General features: G+C 34.5%; 1 protein-coding gene across 4 annotated transcripts in view; it reads right to left on the minus strand.

Annotated features, from left to right (window-relative positions):
• Nucleotides 1–17,458, minus strand: part of stan (Protocadherin-like wing polarity protein stan) — a 204,497-nt gene that overhangs the window by 89,882 nt on the left and 97,157 nt on the right. For all 4 annotated transcript variants that reach the window (XM_076457472.1, XM_076457469.1, XM_076457470.1 and 1 more), the window contains exons 2-4: nt 14,819–15,018; nt 9,717–9,869; nt 618–792 (exon numbers count right to left, since the gene is read on the minus strand). In XM_076457472.1, the coding sequence (XP_076313587.1) occupies nt 618–792; nt 9,717–9,869; nt 14,819–15,018 (528 nt within the window). The remainder of the gene's footprint in view (nt 1–617; nt 793–9,716; nt 9,870–14,818; nt 15,019–17,458) is intronic.

Below are 17,458 nucleotides of genomic sequence, written 5' to 3' on the forward strand. Positions count from 1 at the left end.
TAAACTCTACTAGTTTCTGGTTACCATAACAAATTAGAGTATATCCACAAATTTATGAGATTAGGTATTCAGACCAGTTGTTTTTTGTCTTATTTATATGGAAAAAAGTGTCAGTGACTTCTTACGTCACAAAACTGGGCACGTGATCCTGGTGTTTCATTTTTTAATAACTTACAATTTTCAATTAAAAAGGTGAAAACGTAGTAGTCGTGTTTGATACTTAGATATACACACACATTTCATGACACCGATATATCTGTATTGTTAATAACACGCAGTGTTAGTTTAATATATGTATTTATAATTAAATTAAACCTTCTAAACTTACCGAACCTCATGAGATATTATTAGAATTAAGGCTGTAAATATTAAGAATAAGGGTATTTAACGGATGAAACAATGTATTACAATATTTATAAATAAGTACATATGAAAAACACATTTAATTGGCTATACAGGTTAAATTTTTAAGTTTTGTTCTACGTCTTATTAATACTACGTATAATCGAGTACACAAGCTTAGTATAAGGATTAGTTTAGTTACGAGATCGAGAAATCAGCCAATCATATTACTCATTTTGTATGCATGCCAGGATCCCTATACTAAACATGTTTACCTGTAAATCCCTCTGGACAACGGCAAGCGAAGGTGTTGACGGGGTAAATTGGCCTGAAAAGTAAACTGTCAGAAGTAATAAAACCGGAGGCGTTTCCGAACTTCAGCACAGACAGACACTCTTCGAAATTCACGCACGGTTCCCTGACGCATAGGTTGTCGTCAAACGGAAGTACCTGAAACAAACAAGTGAGAAACATAAACAACGGAAATACCTGAAACAAACAAGTGAGAAACATAGATGGAAGTACCTGAAACAAGCAAGTGAGCATCATAAACAGAAGTACCTGAAACAAGCAAGTGAGCATCATAAACGGAAGTACCCGAAACAAACAAGTGAGAAACATAAATGAAAGTACCTGAAACAAAGAAGGAAGCAACATAAATGGCAGTACCCGAAACAAACAAGTGAACATCATAAACAGAAGTAACTGAAACAAACAAGTGAGAAACATAAACGGAAGTACCTGAAACAAACAAGTGAGAAACATAAATGGAAGTACCTGAAACAAGCAAGTGAGCATCATAAACGGAAGTACCTGAAACAAACAAGTGAGAAACATAAATGAAAGTACCTGAAACAAAGAAGGAAGCAACATAAATGGAAGTACCCGAAACAAACAAGTGAACATCATAAACAGAAGTAACTGAAACAAACAAGTGAGAAACATAATCGGAAGCGCCTGAAACAAACAAACGAGTAACATTAACGGAAGTACATTAAACCAACAAGTAAATAACTTCCATAAAGCATTCATTCGAATTATGTACGCAAAGAAATTTAAATAGAACCGCTTTAGAAATCCAAAATTTGAAAATACAACATGTCTTTAAGCATGTTCTGTACTTTTATCTGCATGAGTGTTATAAAAATGACAGTCAGTTCCACTTTTCAGAGAGAAATATCAGTGAAAGCGGCGAATGGTTTATTACTTTTCATTTGGTCAGCAGTTCTAAATTAGGTGTTATTATGCCTGAACTAGCCTATGTGTCACAGAAGGTGGCGTTCAGATTAAAATATTAATACATCGGATACCTCCTTAAGCTATCATATATATAATTTGACGTTAACCCTTTTATTACCAACAGGGGTACATTTTGAACCAAAGACTTATATACGTGGGTATGTTTGATCAAAAAAATATCATTAGGGTTTGTTCTTCGCTTACTACAGATATTTTACTTACAATAACCAAGAAAGACACACACATAAATCATGTTGGTCATATACGATATTTTCGTAACGTGAAGGTGTTTCAATTCACAAGTGAATACAACGTTCATATTAAACCATACGTTAACTATTGTAGCTAAAACATTCTATATCGTTTATTAAACAGTCACTAACTGAAACACGCCACTACATTCTGCATAGACAGAGTTACCGTTACATGACTGTGGTCATTGTCTACATTCCGTAGCAGATTTATTATTGGCTTTGAATTTCGCGCAAAGCTACAAGAGGGCTATCTGCGCTAGCCGTCCATAATTTAGCAGTGTACGACTAGAGGAAAGGCAGCTAGTCATCACCACCCACTGCCAACCCTTGGGCTACTCTTTTACCAACAAATAGTGGAATTGACCGTCACATTATAACGCCCCCACCCCTGAAAGGGGGAGCATGTTTGATGTGACGAAAAATCGAACCCGCGACCCTCAGATTACGAGTCAAGTGCCTTAACCACCTGGCCATGCCGGGTCCCGTAACAGATGTAAAGTTTAAATGTTTCAGTGTTACTTCCAGCACTGTATACGCAAGAAATATGAAATACAGGGTTATAACTGATTCTGTTAGACAACGTTCATGTTTGTCATTACTGGACACACTTTACACAGTAACGACAAACATGAACATGTTCTCATAGTCATAAACAACAAAGCTGTGTTCACGGCATAATATAATATATCTAGCTAACACATTGTGAAGAAGAAAGGCAACGCACTCTGACCTGTAGAGTTGGCCTGACCTGACCGGATGGTTAAGAAAGTCAACTCACAGTCTGCGAGTCGCGATTTCGAATCCCTATCATACCGAACATGCTCGTTCTTTCCGCTCTAGGAGCGCCATAATATGACGGCCAATCCCATTATTCGTTGACAGAAGAGTAGCCCAAAAGTTGGTGGTAAGTGGTGTTGACTAGCTGCCTTCTCTATCACTGCTAAATTAGGGACGGATAGCGCAGATAGTCTTCAAGTAGATTTGCGCGAAATTTAAAACTAACCAAACATATACATTTAAGATATTATTAATACAATAAAACAAACGGTTTTGACGTACTAGAGTCCTATTACTTTTGCGTCACTCTGTACACACTAAATAACCATCTGACTCCATCATATTTTTAATAACGTTTAAACCAGAACGGAATGATTGCATTTGCGTCTAACTTTCCCTTTACTTTTCCATTATGGAAGCACGTGACCTTTGACATACGTTGTGCGATTTATGATTAAGTCCATATTTTAATGCACACGAACCCCATACGAAGTGTATTATTACAATCATTTTACCTTTAAATGAAAAAAAAAACAAAAAAAAACTTACATCAAGACCTACCGATAACGACATCTAGTGGAAGCTGTAAAATAATTATTACGAAAGTTTCACAAATATTTTACTTTATCAACTGAAAAAGTAGCATACGTTTTTGTTTCTGTTATTATTCGCACAGCAAATAGCCTTAAAATTAATAATAAATAAATGCACACGAAAAATAACGTCACGGGTTTAACTTTAAAACAAATTGCCACAAACAGCTGATTGCGGTATACAATTTTCAACGAAGAAACTATTCCATCTATTTGGTTTTATTTTAAATTATTAACTTATTTTTTTTGTTATCGGTTTATATTAAAGCACGAAGTCATGTAAGTGGAAATGTACAGTATTATTTTCAAGCTTTGTGAGTCTAACGGCATGATCATTAAGCTTCTACAATGCATAACATTATGATTTTATTGTCACGATAAGGCCTTCTTGCAAACTTTATACGAGTAGAGTTTTCCTTATGCTGTTATTTTCAATTCTCTGTTATTTCTCTATGCACGAAAGCATTTTTGCTTCATCTAACGTGCTTCACCATTTTAAGAGCAAGTCCTTTGCTCTTTGTCGATTACTGTCGCAAATAGAAAGCTATAATTTGCATCGAAAAGGTACAGTACCTCGAATAAAAGAAATTTGCATTAAAAGACAGCAAATCAATTTTTATCTTCTAACTAATATAAAGATACTTCTCCTTCTGATATTTGATTTGTTTTTTTTTTCAATTATCCCTCGGCCAAATAAAATACTTTTGCATTAAGAGTTTTCTTAACATTTAAAAATTATTCGCAAACTTTGAAGACTGAATCGCTGGGCTATTGATTTGAACTTTTCATAACATCAGTTTCATAAGAGCTACTTATGCCATCTTCTTAAACATTGTATATATATTTAAGGGCTGGAATTTACATAGGCAACAGAAAAGCATTTTGTAAAATAAACTGGGTACAACGTTTTTTATTCTAATTTTTTTTCTCAGCATTTCGTTATACATCATACCGAAATACTATAACACCACGAACCCATTGACAACTGTAAAGTTTCTTTTCAGATCTATTGCCGAATAAATAACGTAAGGTTCTAAATGGACAGCAAAAAGACCTTAGTGTAAAAATAGTTAAAAGGTGGATGACGCGAAAATGAAAGAAATGATGATAATATGTTAAGGTTACCACGTAAAAGGAAAAGAAAAAAGCAAATTGATGGGGTCGACGCGCTGTACATAATTCTAAAGGTAGAAACAAATTAATGCTCAAATTCTCGATGGCGGTTCATGTTGTTGTTGCTTTGAATTAAGAACAAAGCTACACAATGGGCTAACTGTGTTCTGCCCACCACGGGTATCGAAACCCGGTTTTTAGCGTTGTAAGTCCGCAGACATTCCGCTGAGCCACAGGGGCGGCGGTTCAGGTGAATACCATTAGCTTTTTCCGACCAATTTTGGTTAACTATTTAAACATCAAATTTATTGTTAATCCATGAGTTACTTGTGAGTTACTCTTTAAAAAAAATCAAGCGAAAATACCGTAAATACTGCAATTAGTTCTGAGCCCTCTGTGAATTTGGCATGCAAAATGACCAATTTCATCCAATTTCTTGGTCAGTTCTTTACACTGAGGGTTCTTAAAGGCAAACCTTAAAATTATTCTATGTTATGCAATATGTGGGTTCCTGGCCAAGCGTGTTAAGGCGTGCGACTCGTAATCTGAGGGTCGCGGGTTCGCATCCCTGTCGCGCCAAACATGCTCGCCCTTTCATCCGTGGGGGCGTTATAATATAACGGTCAATCCCACTATTCTTTGGTAAAAGAGTAGCCCAAGAGTTGGCGGTGGGTGGTGATGACTAGCTGCCTTCTCTCTAGTCTTACACTACTAAATTAGGGACGGCTAGCACAGATAGCCCTCGAGTAACTTTGCGCCAAATTCAACAAACAAACAAACAATGTGGGTTCCACCGATAGTAAACGGAAACAAAAAATGAGTAAGCAATTTTAGGGTTATACTTTTTAGGTTAAATATATTAGGTAAATTTTCCATAATATATGGAAGCTCTTTGGTAACCAGCCTTTGTATTTGTTTGTCTTCGGATTGTTTTTTATTTGATAAATAGTGACTCTGTTGTTGTTTTCATTACTTTAAAATCTTGCATTCTAGATAGGAAGTTTCCAACAAAGAAAAAAAACACTGTTAATTCGTTGTAGTACATGTTTGCTTTGATGCTTTGTTGGGGCAGTTTTGCTCATGTTCTGTGTTCTGACATATGTGTACGGTTTTTATGTTTAGCGTATATATCTACTCAGACATTTGGTAAATCCCATATTGTTAATTATCTGACTTATACCATTAGTTCTTGAATAACAAGTGTTCTTGTCACATAGTGATGATATGAAAATCATGAGTGGTGAATGTTCTATCTTTGTTATGCCAGATTTTTATGCCATTCTGACTACTAGAATTAGTTTTGTATTTTTTTAAATTTCAAATGAGGCTCTGTTGTTGATATTTTGGGATAAGTGTTTATTTTTATTGTTTAATTTTCATTGTTTGTATGTTTTAAAAAAACGCTGCTGATGTATTGTTATGGGTATTCATTTTCCAAGAGGTATATTTTTAAGTTACCCAAGGTTCCTGTATTGGAGTTTTGATAAATTCTTATCTAATATAATGTGTAGTACTTCTGTGTTTTTGACATGGTCAGAATGAAGTGAGGTATATAACCTGTGTATTTGTTGATCACTAATTGTTAAGAAGACACCTTCCCTCTGTTTATGTTCCAAAATTAACTTCATTCAAGAGTGAAGCGTTATTAAGAACTAATTAATTTATAGTTCGTGTTTCGAAGTTTCAAAAATATCGTTGAAGTATCTTTACCAATATTTTCTAAACGTTAGAAGCCCTGTTGTTGTGTCTTGTTTTGTCAGGTGTTCTTCAGAGTTTTTATTTCAGTTGTATTCATACACACAACTACAGAAACCATGTTGCCCTTAGTTACTCCCTTCTTTTGTTTGCAGGAATTCGCTTCAAATACAAAGAACTAAAAATAGCTCCAGAAAATAAAGTTTTGCTTTTTGCGAATAGTGTCGAAAATGTTATTGGTTAAGTAACTATTTCTTCTTGGGAATAAAAATTTATGATACTATTAATGCATTCGTAAAGAGGAACAGATGAGTACAAGACGACATTGTCTTAACAAAATCTACCTACATCAACATATTTACGCTTACGTTTGTCCATTAGATAAGTTGTTGTTCGGGTAGAACAACACGTGATCACAACAAGGATTTAGAAATGGTAAGCTAACCAAGATGACGAATATGTTACAGAGTCTCAGGGGTAAATCTGATTGGTGGAAGTTAGGTGCTTCTTGTAATTCTGAAATATGTCTTTGAACTAACTCCAGCTCTACCAGAAATCTCTGGCAAAAAGATTTCTTTTAGATGTCTAACTAAGAATTTCGTTTTTCTTTCTTTTGTTGGTGGTGTTAAGAATTAGTGTAATATTTTTATTGTATTTATATTTTATTGTCACTTTGTAAAACAACCATAAACTATTTTTTTAACCGACTCTTTAATTAGATCAGTGTTGTTTTATATCAGATTCAAAGTAGCTTTCACTCTTTCTCGAATGTTTTTGTTGTTTGCTGTTAAGTGTTTTAAAAATTAAGTTCTTTATTTTGTACTTTTTATCTTGACCTGGCATGGCCAGGACGTTCGATTCTCCATCACATCAAACATGCTTGCCCTTTAAGCCGTGGAGGCATTATAATGTAACTATTCGTTTGTAAAAGAGTAGCCCAGAAGTTGGCGGTAGGTGTTGATGACTAGCTTTCCTCACTCTAGTCTTTCACTGCAAAATTAGGGACAGCTAGTGAAATTCAGAACTTTTACTACCTCTCAGTATCCACCACTAATACTGCTAATTATTTTTATTATACTAAATCAACAACACTGAATATTCACTGCCCATAACTTCTTTCATTACACTAAGATTAACAGCAAACTGTTAGTCCTTCATCCGGCATTCACTATCATTAATAGGTTTTATTACATTACACTAACCAAAACACACATTATTAACAGTAAATTGTTAGCGTTTCACTCCTGTTTTACTTACCAATACTCTCATTACAGTATATTTTAATTAGGATCTAAATTACCATTAGCCAAGTACTAGTATCTCTTCACAGTTTTTACTGTCAACTGTTCCTTCCGACTTTGCATTATCATCAGATATGATATTTTGTTAGTTGTGATTTTCAATAACTTATGGATATTATTCAAAACTTGCGTTAATAACAATAATATACTAATACGTTTATCATAGTTTTTAACTACTAATAATGCATTTGCAGTAATAAATTGTCATGTCAACGGCAAAGTATTAGTGCCTTATTCAAAGTTTTAACCGCCAAGAAAAACCTTCTCGAATGTCTACTGGGGTTTTACTTCATGTCAAGTCTTTTTACTGCCACAATATCATGTTGTATATTAACTACAGTTTACAGTATTAAGAGTAAAGTGGAAGAAACTTAACCAAATCTTTCACTGCCAACAGTACCATAGTATTGTTTACATGTTTACAATGTAAACCCATGGTTTACATTATCAAGAGTAAAGTACAAGTAACATAATCAAATGTTTCACTCTCAAATATATGATGTTGTAGACTAACCACAGCTTACCTTTTAAACAGTAAAGTAACATATTCAAACATTTAACTGCCTAGAGGACAATAGTAAACACTACCCGTGGTTTACATTATCAACAGAAAATTACTTTTATTTTAATGATTTTCAGTACTAAAAATGATTTCTTTTAAACTAAATAGGGTTTATATCATTGTCAGTAAAATAGTTATATCTCATTCAGAAGTCCCTCAGTAGCTCAATTTTAAGTCTTAAAACTTAAAATGCTAAAATCCAGGTTTTGATACCTATAATGGGTCTATTCAGTAGCTTCGTGATTAACAATAAACAAACCTATTCATATTTTAATGAGTAATAACACTTTCTCTTTCAGGGAAGTAATGTTACCTCACTCACAGTATTACGTTCAGCAATAGCTTCTAGTACAGTAAGCAGGATTTACACAATCATGAAAAACTTTTCACAATAGGAAGTAAATAGAAGGATGGCTGATATGAATCTTACAAAATCAATGTAAGGAGCCTCACATAACAGCACATGCGCACAGTGTATTAGAATGTTAACAGAGAAAAACAGGATAAAATAAACTCGGTTGTAATTTAATAGTTATATGTGTTGTTATATATTAATTATTGCTCGTGCTATTATGTAGGAGTGACACCAACATAATAGCTACTACTTTGTTTGCATTGTTTTTAAAGAGTTGATATTAGCCATCCCTAAGCTACCTTCCTTTTTTTTTTAGTTTTTTCCCCCTTTACTTGCTTGTTTGTTTTTAATCCAATATTTCAAAATACAGAAAATAACTAAGTTCTAAATACAATGAGGTTCCAACTGTAATGCTTATTGTCTATTTATTATTGGCTGTTAATTCCTGTTTCAAATTTTTGTAAGAAAATTAACATAAAGGAATAATGATAAAATCGTTTGCATTAAAATCACGACTGGTTATTAATAGTATTTATGAAAGCGGAAACTACGTCACATAAGCGAATTTTGTTTGACACCATTGTTTTGGTTTTTAGGTTACCATGTAATAAAAAATAACCTGAAGAAAGAACAATAAGTTCAAATTATTTACTATAATATTTACACATATTACCAGAACTAATGAATCAGTATTACATAGATATTGTTATAAAAGGAAACACTGTATAGTATTGAGAAGATATATAAAATGTTATTTCCATAAGCTATCCGAGCCATTACTATATAGGTAGTGCTACCACCTACACGATATTAATTAACACCCGCATCTCAGAACGGCTGGTATGGGTATTAACACTTTTTTTTTACTAATAAAGCAGTGAACAACGTTTCGACTTTCATAGGTCATATTCAAGAATTAGTTAACGCCTACTCTCAACAATATATAATTAAACAACGTTGGGTTTACAAAAGTCATTTTACTTTGTTCCAGTTATACATTACCAACAATATATATTAACTTTTATTCGTGTGGGAAACAACAATGATGCTGAGGAAACGTTACCAATAAATACACGGCTCTGTTTTGGTGGATTTTCCTGGACGAAACTTCTTTTATTTTTCATCACAGGGAGGAAAAACAAGTTATATTTAATTACATTCTAGTTTCTAACACTAACTTAATGATATGTCAACACGAGTTTCTGCTAAAATCAAATGCTCTTTATGACTTTAAGAAAGTTACGAACAATAATGTAATTATATATATATATATATATATATATATATATATATTATAGACAGTAATTTTTCTGTTACATATTTATATGATGTTCCTAGATTCTGAAACTAATAACTTTTCGTTTGTGTTATGTTATCAAGTTTTACACTACTAACAACAACTGTTTGATACGTACTCAAGTACGTACGCTTCTAACAATAACTTATTTTTGCAATAGCCCAATAATACAGCCAACAATAATTTACCTCTACATTTGCCAGCTTAGCAAGTATAGCACGGTTCAGATAAACACGCTCCTGGAGATACTGTGGACTGTAGAAGCCATTAGGATCACGGACATCCGGTCGACGGGCGGAAAAGCTCACATTCAATATCTTAGCATGGACATCAGTGTCATCCTGTGGTAAAGAAAATGACCAGTTATTTTTGTGATCACTAATAAATATATCTGAAAATAATAATAATAATTGGGAAACCAAATTACTTTCGAGTGGAGAACATCATTCTAGCTATTGACTGACTGTTAATCCACCGAAACTCTGTGAATTCTAGTTTTAACTTAGTGCAAAGAATGTAATTGTAGTTACTTTATTATTCAGTACACTGACAGACAGACTGTTAATCAGCAGAAAGTTTGTGAATGCACATATTACCTTGGGGTGGAGAATATCCCTTATGAATGTAGTAGTCAATTACGTGACACAACACCAAACAGCAGAAAAGTTGTGGACGTTAATTTTACCCTCGGGACTAGAATATCTTAGTTATTAGTCATTTGTGGAATAAATGTTACTTCAGGGTGTAGATCAGAATTAATTAGTTTATTAGTCAGTTGAAAACAGAATAGATTTTAGGTTAGTAGGATTGTAATAACGTTTGGTATTTCTAAAGAGATTAATGCATTTTTAACCTAGGTTTCCAAGTGACATCAATATTAAATACCAAACTGTCCTCTTGGCCCAACACTACATAATAAGTTGGAAAAGTATTTCGTCAAACACGATGCGTTGTTGTTGGTTTTTGAATTTTGCGCAAAGCTACACGAGGGCTATCTGTGCTAGACGTCCCTAATTTAGCAGTGTAAGACTAGAGGGAAGGCAGCTAGTCATCACCACCCACCGCCATCTCTTGGGCTACTCTTTTACTAACGAATAGTGGGATTAACGGATACATTGTAATGCCCCCACGGCTAAAAATGGGGAGCATGTTTGGTTTTACGGGGATTCGAACCCGCGACCCTCAGATTACGAGTCGTGTATCTCAACCACCTGCCCATGTCGGGACCGAAACATGATTGAAATTTGATCAAAACATGATCGACCTTTCAAAACACAAAAAAAATATATGACCGACCTTCACTCAGATCTTTAATCAAAACATAATCGTCCTTTAACTAAAAAACGATCGTCCTTCAGTTGAAACATAATCGACTTCTACTCGAAACACAAAACGTGTTAAAGAAATAATAAGATGAACGAAAATAACTTTGAACCTAAAGCCAGCTTCTACGTACACGTGTACGTTTAGTCTCTAGAAGTTTTGTTTGATAAAATGTCAAATGATGTAAGAAAAGTACATATAACAGCAAACTCATCATGAATATAAAGTGTTTTGAGGAATAAATATTTAAACTGCATGAATGCTACGTTTGAACCTTTGAAGAATGACTCACTACAGTAAAAGTTTATAACACTATTATGTATTCAAACCACATGGTCTAAAAGACTAGAAAACATAATCTCATGCATGTATTTATTTGTTGTTGCTGTTTTTTCTCGGGTTTCAGATGCGTTCATGCCTTTCAAATATTTTTGACAAGTGAGGCTCAAAATAAAACAAGGTTTTATTCCTTGACATTTTGATGACACTGCATTATACAACTTGACATAGAGGTATAAGAGAAACCCCTGGGAATAGAGCCCCTAGTCGTTAACATACCGTTCAGTTTAGATAAATGGTTTAAAGATAGGCTTAGTATTAAGAATGAAATACCACAAGTTATTTTAAGAAAGATTCCTAAAGAAGTACAACTTAAGATAAATACTGTTCCAGATTGAACTTTGTGTTTTAAAATATATTGCAAATAAATCCTTGACAAGGAGTTACAACGCTGTGTTTTTAATATATTACAAATAAATTCTTGACAAGGAGTTACAACGCTGTGTTGTTAATATATTACAAATAAATCCTCGACAAGGAGTTGCAACAGTGTTTTTAATATATTGCAAATAAATCCTTCATAAGGAGTTACAACGCTGTGTTTTTAATACATTCCAAATAAATCCTCGACTGGGAATTACAACATTGTATATTTAAATAAATCTTTGACAAGGCGTTACAACACTATGTTTTAATATATTGCAAATTTGATCAAAACATGATCGACCTTTGTTCAAAACACAATCCTTCATGCAACCTTCACAAGGAGTTACAACACAGTGTTTATTAAAGAATATGTTCAAACAGACTACCGCCTGACAGTTTCGACTGTACTTTAAATACGTTGCAAATATATAATCAATTGGTAGTTAAAACATTGTGTTTAAAATGTATTAAAAATATATCACCGTTTGAGAATTACAACACCGTACAAAGAGATCACTCACTGGCAGTTGCAACACTCAGTTTTTATTTCGTGGAAAATATACCACCGAGTGACAATTTCGAGTCTGTAAACTTAATATAAATGTAATATTTCATTCATAATTCTCACTAAGTATTCAGATATTATTTAAAGGATCATGGACGTGTACATTAGCCATGTTCCGTGGTCACCACGGCCGATACAAAATCTTGATGGAACATGTTTAGAACTACTTACTTGCATTGGTTGGCGTTTCGTTTGCAAGCTAATGCCACCATAAATTGATCGCTTTTGGTAAAAGGTATATAATAGTATTTTCTGATGTAAAATACACATACATTCATATCATAAAGATGTGTTCATATCAGGGACTTAGAAGATAAATTTGTTATTTTTATTATAAGTGTGAACAGCAATTGTGATTTTAAGAAAATTGAATGGATAGAAAAAAATTGAAGGTGAAAGTATAGAGATCGAAAGAGAGTCAAACTGAGATCCTATTCGTCCTTAAAAGTAGCTTCCCGCTGGATTAGCAGTAAGTCTGACAGTTTTTTATGCTCAAAATTGGGCTGTAAAACCTGTGGTGGGCACAGTACAGATAATAAATTGTGTAACTTTGTGTTTAACAATAAATAAATAAATAAACTTCAACAGTAGTATGTAGAATGATAACAATTGGTGATATGTTTTGTCGAAAATAAATCCTGTTCTTTGTAGGCCCAGCATGGTCAGGTTGTTAGGGCGCTCGACTCGCAATCTGAGGATCGAAGGTTAAATCATCGTCGCATCAAACATGCTCGCTCTTTCAGCCATGGGGCGTTGTAATGTAGGTGGAATATACTACATGAATAGGGTCTGGTATAGCCAGATAGTTAAGGCACTTAACTCGTATCCCTGTACCGCCCACCAAGTATACTCATCCTATCAGCCATGGGGCGTTACAATATAATGGTCAATTCTACTGTTCGTTAGTAAAAGAATGGCCCAGAGTAGGTATGGGTGTTGATGACTAGCTGCCTTTTCTCTAGTCTTACACTATTAAATTAGGGACGACTGGTGCATCCATTACATCACATGTTTTTGTTTTGTACAGAAATATTTTAATTTGTTTTTACCACAAGTTATTACTTTCTCCTTATATGAATCCTTTCATTAATTATAACAAAATATATATTAATCCATAAAATGGAAGTACTCGTAAATAACTTTGCTAAGCATTTCGATGGATTTCTACCTGTCGTGATAACTTCCTAGAAGAAAGTTCCTAGTCTATTGGTAAGGCCCTCCTACTGTTTTATTTGTCTTTAATACCACAGGTTTCACTAATGTTTTAATTTCCTGGATGAATTTTCTGGTAGATGACGTTCAGTTCAAGAGTTTCTTTCATTGGCTAAGCGACAAAGTTCGGAGTTCGTTCTTTACGTCATCATCCGAGATGAAGGGTGTTTTTTTCTCTCGTGTTTCATGTCCTTTATTTTAATCACATTAATATTTGCCTGCCCACACACCACCGGTCTGTCCTCGACAAGAGAGCTGCCCGCGACAGATGTGTTTGACAAGCTGGCCGCGTTCTTAGCCTCCAAGGGCTCTTCTGAAATCTCCGGCTTCACAGAATCCGGCATATTTAACTTAAAGATGAAAAATCCATTTGTCAAAAGGTGTCAACTTTTGACAGGAGAAGTGCATCCTGTACTTCTCAACAGGCAACACTGCAGAAGCAATCATCAACGATGCAGTGAGATACACAAACATCCTCAAAAAAAAAACAACACTTGACACATTTCCGGGCTGTTGGTTTTGTCGGGTTTTTTTTTCAGCGTAAATGCTCAAGTTAAAATGGACATATTTTTTCAAACTTTATTCTAAAAGCACTTTACTTGTTTTAACTATAGTCTTCACGTTGTAAACTTGTTCTTCTGAATATCACGTATCTGGAGTTGAAATAAATATCTGACTGATTGTTACAGTTCTTTTCAGTTTAAGGTACGACAAAGAATTAATTATACATGAACTAGCAGGAAGTGCAAGTGTTCCTTCTCTGTAACTGGAAAGTGTATTTCTTTCTCCCGTCATGTCTTGTTAAATTTTGAAGGGATTTAGTTGGTAGTTTAATACTATCTATACAGTATCGTGGTTCTAATCGTGATCTCACTGTAACATTTCACAATTCCAGCCCTGTGAGGAGGGACACGTGCGAGGTATGATGTATAAGGAATCAGTTAACTGCAATATTAATAATACTGAGACAGCAGATCTTTATCTTCTTAGATTCTGCTTTCCTTCAAGTTAAAATTAGGACTTTTATGTAGAAGTCAAGTTAAGGGGTAACATACGAAGTGTCAGTTCTTCTATTGAGTTTCTGTACTAAAAATCTACTGGGAAATTGTAAGCCACTAAAGAAAGGGTTTTGCTCTTTTCGTGTATTATACAAATTTCCATACTTTACGCTCTATTATGTCATTACCATCTGTAATGTCAGGGTGAAGGTCAATGACATCGTATTAGAACGATATTTGTTTGTTTTCCTATGTTGTTGTTTGGAGTGTTATTTAATGGTAGAAGTAACCTATGCTATAGATAATTGAGCGTTAAGCCTGTTTGGTGATATATTTTGTACTTTGTCGTTACTGGTATTTTGTTAAGTTTTTTGTAATTTAAACATAAGCTAATAATACTCCATTTGTATTACCACATGTGAACTGGTTATTAAACCAATAACTTATGTATGGTCTACACACATATATCCTTAAACGCCATTCATACCTGTACGTTGAATATGAATATATTCTCTTTAGGAGCTGGTATGATAGCGGCGAGGCCTTCGATGAAGTAATCAAACAGCGGGGACAAGAATTCAGTTTGTGTCATGTCATTTAACCGCACAGTGGCGCTGTTGAACAACATGGACTCTGTCACCAGACGTACAATAAGTTGGCATTCGGCCAAAACTTCGTTGATCCCATCTGAAAGAAGAAAAAGGCATTTAAAACGCTTACGTTCTTAGAGCATTTTCCAATAAATCAAACTAACACATAAAGAAAAACATGGGGAAAGCGCCAAGAACTCAAAATATGTGGTTAGGTTTTCAGAGACAAGTTCTTTTATTCAAAAACACAAATTATTTTAAATTTAGAAGCATGTGATGAAACTGTTTGATTGAGCAACCTGTTATGTCCATCACGTGGAATCGAAAAGCGGATTTTAGCGTTGTGAGTTCGCCAGCTCTTGAGCTACTCTTTTACCAACGAATAGTATGATCGACCGCAACATTATTAGGCCCCCCAGTTGAAAATGTGAGCATGTTGGGTGTAATGGGGATTCGAACCCGCGACCCTCAGATCGCGAGTCGAGCGCCCTAACCACCTTGCCATGCCAGGGTGCTTTTTTTATTGTTTTATTTGATTTTTGTTCACAGACCATTACTGACTTTCATTCCTTTGTTTTTTATGTTTCTTGATAAACAGTACTTGAAGAGGTGAAGGGATGCCTTTAACTTGGGGCGAGTTTGATTCTGCATCAGTATGATGCTGACTCCTGCAAAAGGTGTTTGAGTATACCTGCAATTCCTTAGGGGGATTTTCATCACTATTTGGAAACCGACCTTTCCGGGTCGTTAGTTTGACTTCATATAGTAATATCCAGTGGTCATTTTTGTGATAACAGGCTTTTGATGTTACCATCTGTAAGCAACAGTTTCGTAACACTTTCAGAGCAGTGAAATCCTACAAGAAATCTTGATCTAACCGGTTGACAGAGAAGAGTCAAGTGTCTGTTGAAGATTGTTGCAGTGTTATCTAGTTGTATCTTTGTCCTTCTGTTTTAGATTAACTATAAGGGTTGTTCTAACCTGTAGTTATTGTACATTGTGTGTGGTTTCCTGTTGTAAAAAAAGAAAAGCAAGTGAAGGCTTCTTGTTTCATTTAAGTGTAAACGCTATAATTCTTCTCTGGTTTTTGTCCTCCATCTTCTTCTAGTCATCCTGATGGTATCCATTTTTCTGTTAATCTTTTAAGTATCAAATAAATCCTAGAACCTCTTACATACACGAATATTTGTAACAGAGGACAATTATGTATTCATCGCATCTATTGGTTAAGTTTCATATACTGAAGGTTACTCGTACTTTGTAAAAAAACATGTTCAGGCTTTTGCTGCACCTACTCATTATAATTATTATAATTATGTACTATTATCAGGCAATGCAATTTCCATTGTACTAATCTTCTGAGAAAGATAGCGACGTTTCTGTTGATCATACGTTTTGACGAACTTTCCACAAATACTGTACGAAAAATACTGGGTTTCAAAACCACGTTTAATTAGACCAAGGACGCAAAAAGCTATTGGAGATGTATCGGGAAACTTAAAAAAAAATGTGTTTAAATGCAACTATTGTGATACAGCTCATTCTGCCACCTTTTGTGGATGTGTGAAAACAACTGTCGGTTTTGAGGTATGGCTAGAAGTCTCTGAGCCTTCGTCGCCTTAAAATTTTGATCATTATGTGATTAACAATTTCTTCTTCGTTGCTATGGGTTTCCGGGTTGGAGGATTCACCTTCGTAATGACTTTCACTTTAGATATAAGGGTAGTACTCTTTTCTGGCTTTCGTATAGTTTCTGAGTCTACTGTTATCTTGGACGTTCTGATGTGTAAATTATTCCGTTCCATTTAGGACACTGAGATCTTTTTGTGTCCCATGGCTCTTCCTCGTTTATCCATCTTACTATACGATTTTTTTTTTCGTGGAAAGGGCTGTGATTTTCCAGCCATAATTCAGTTGCTCTGTGGAAAGGCTGTAAATTCACCGTAAACCAAATTTATAATGCTTTGATGTTTTTCTTTAACAGGATTCTCCAACCACTAACGCGAATTTCCATTTGTCATATGTTCTGTTTGTCATATGTTCCATTTGTCATATGTTCCGTTTGTCATATGTTCCATTTGTCGTATGTTCCGTTTGTCATGTTCCATTTGTCATATGCGTCTTTCGTGTTCTTCATATTTTTATATGCATTACCACTTCCACAGTGCATGATATTCAATGACCATAAGCAACAATCATGACCCCGATAAGGCCTAGTTCTCTCAATGAATTTCGCCATAAAATCATGTTCTTGTGTATCTCAATCCCAGCATGTCATCACAGTAGTCCGTAGGTTTGCTTGGTATGAGGTGGAAGTGGTGATGTTAGCCTCACACACACACACACACACACAAGGCGTGTGATGTATTTAGTACATGAATTAACTATATGTAACAAAATCTTTTAAAGATAACATCTCTGTTTCTCGAAAAATAAGTTTTATTTATTACACCCCCCTATTTATCATGACAGAGTCAGAGTGAATCTTAATTCTACGTATGATTATTCTTATTGTAATGGCTTTATTTCGTTACTTG

This window comes from Tachypleus tridentatus, chromosome 9 (assembly GCF_004210375.1).
Source record: "Tachypleus tridentatus isolate NWPU-2018 chromosome 9, ASM421037v1, whole genome shotgun sequence".
Lineage (NCBI taxonomy): Eukaryota > Metazoa > Arthropoda > Merostomata > Xiphosura > Limulidae > Tachypleus > Tachypleus tridentatus.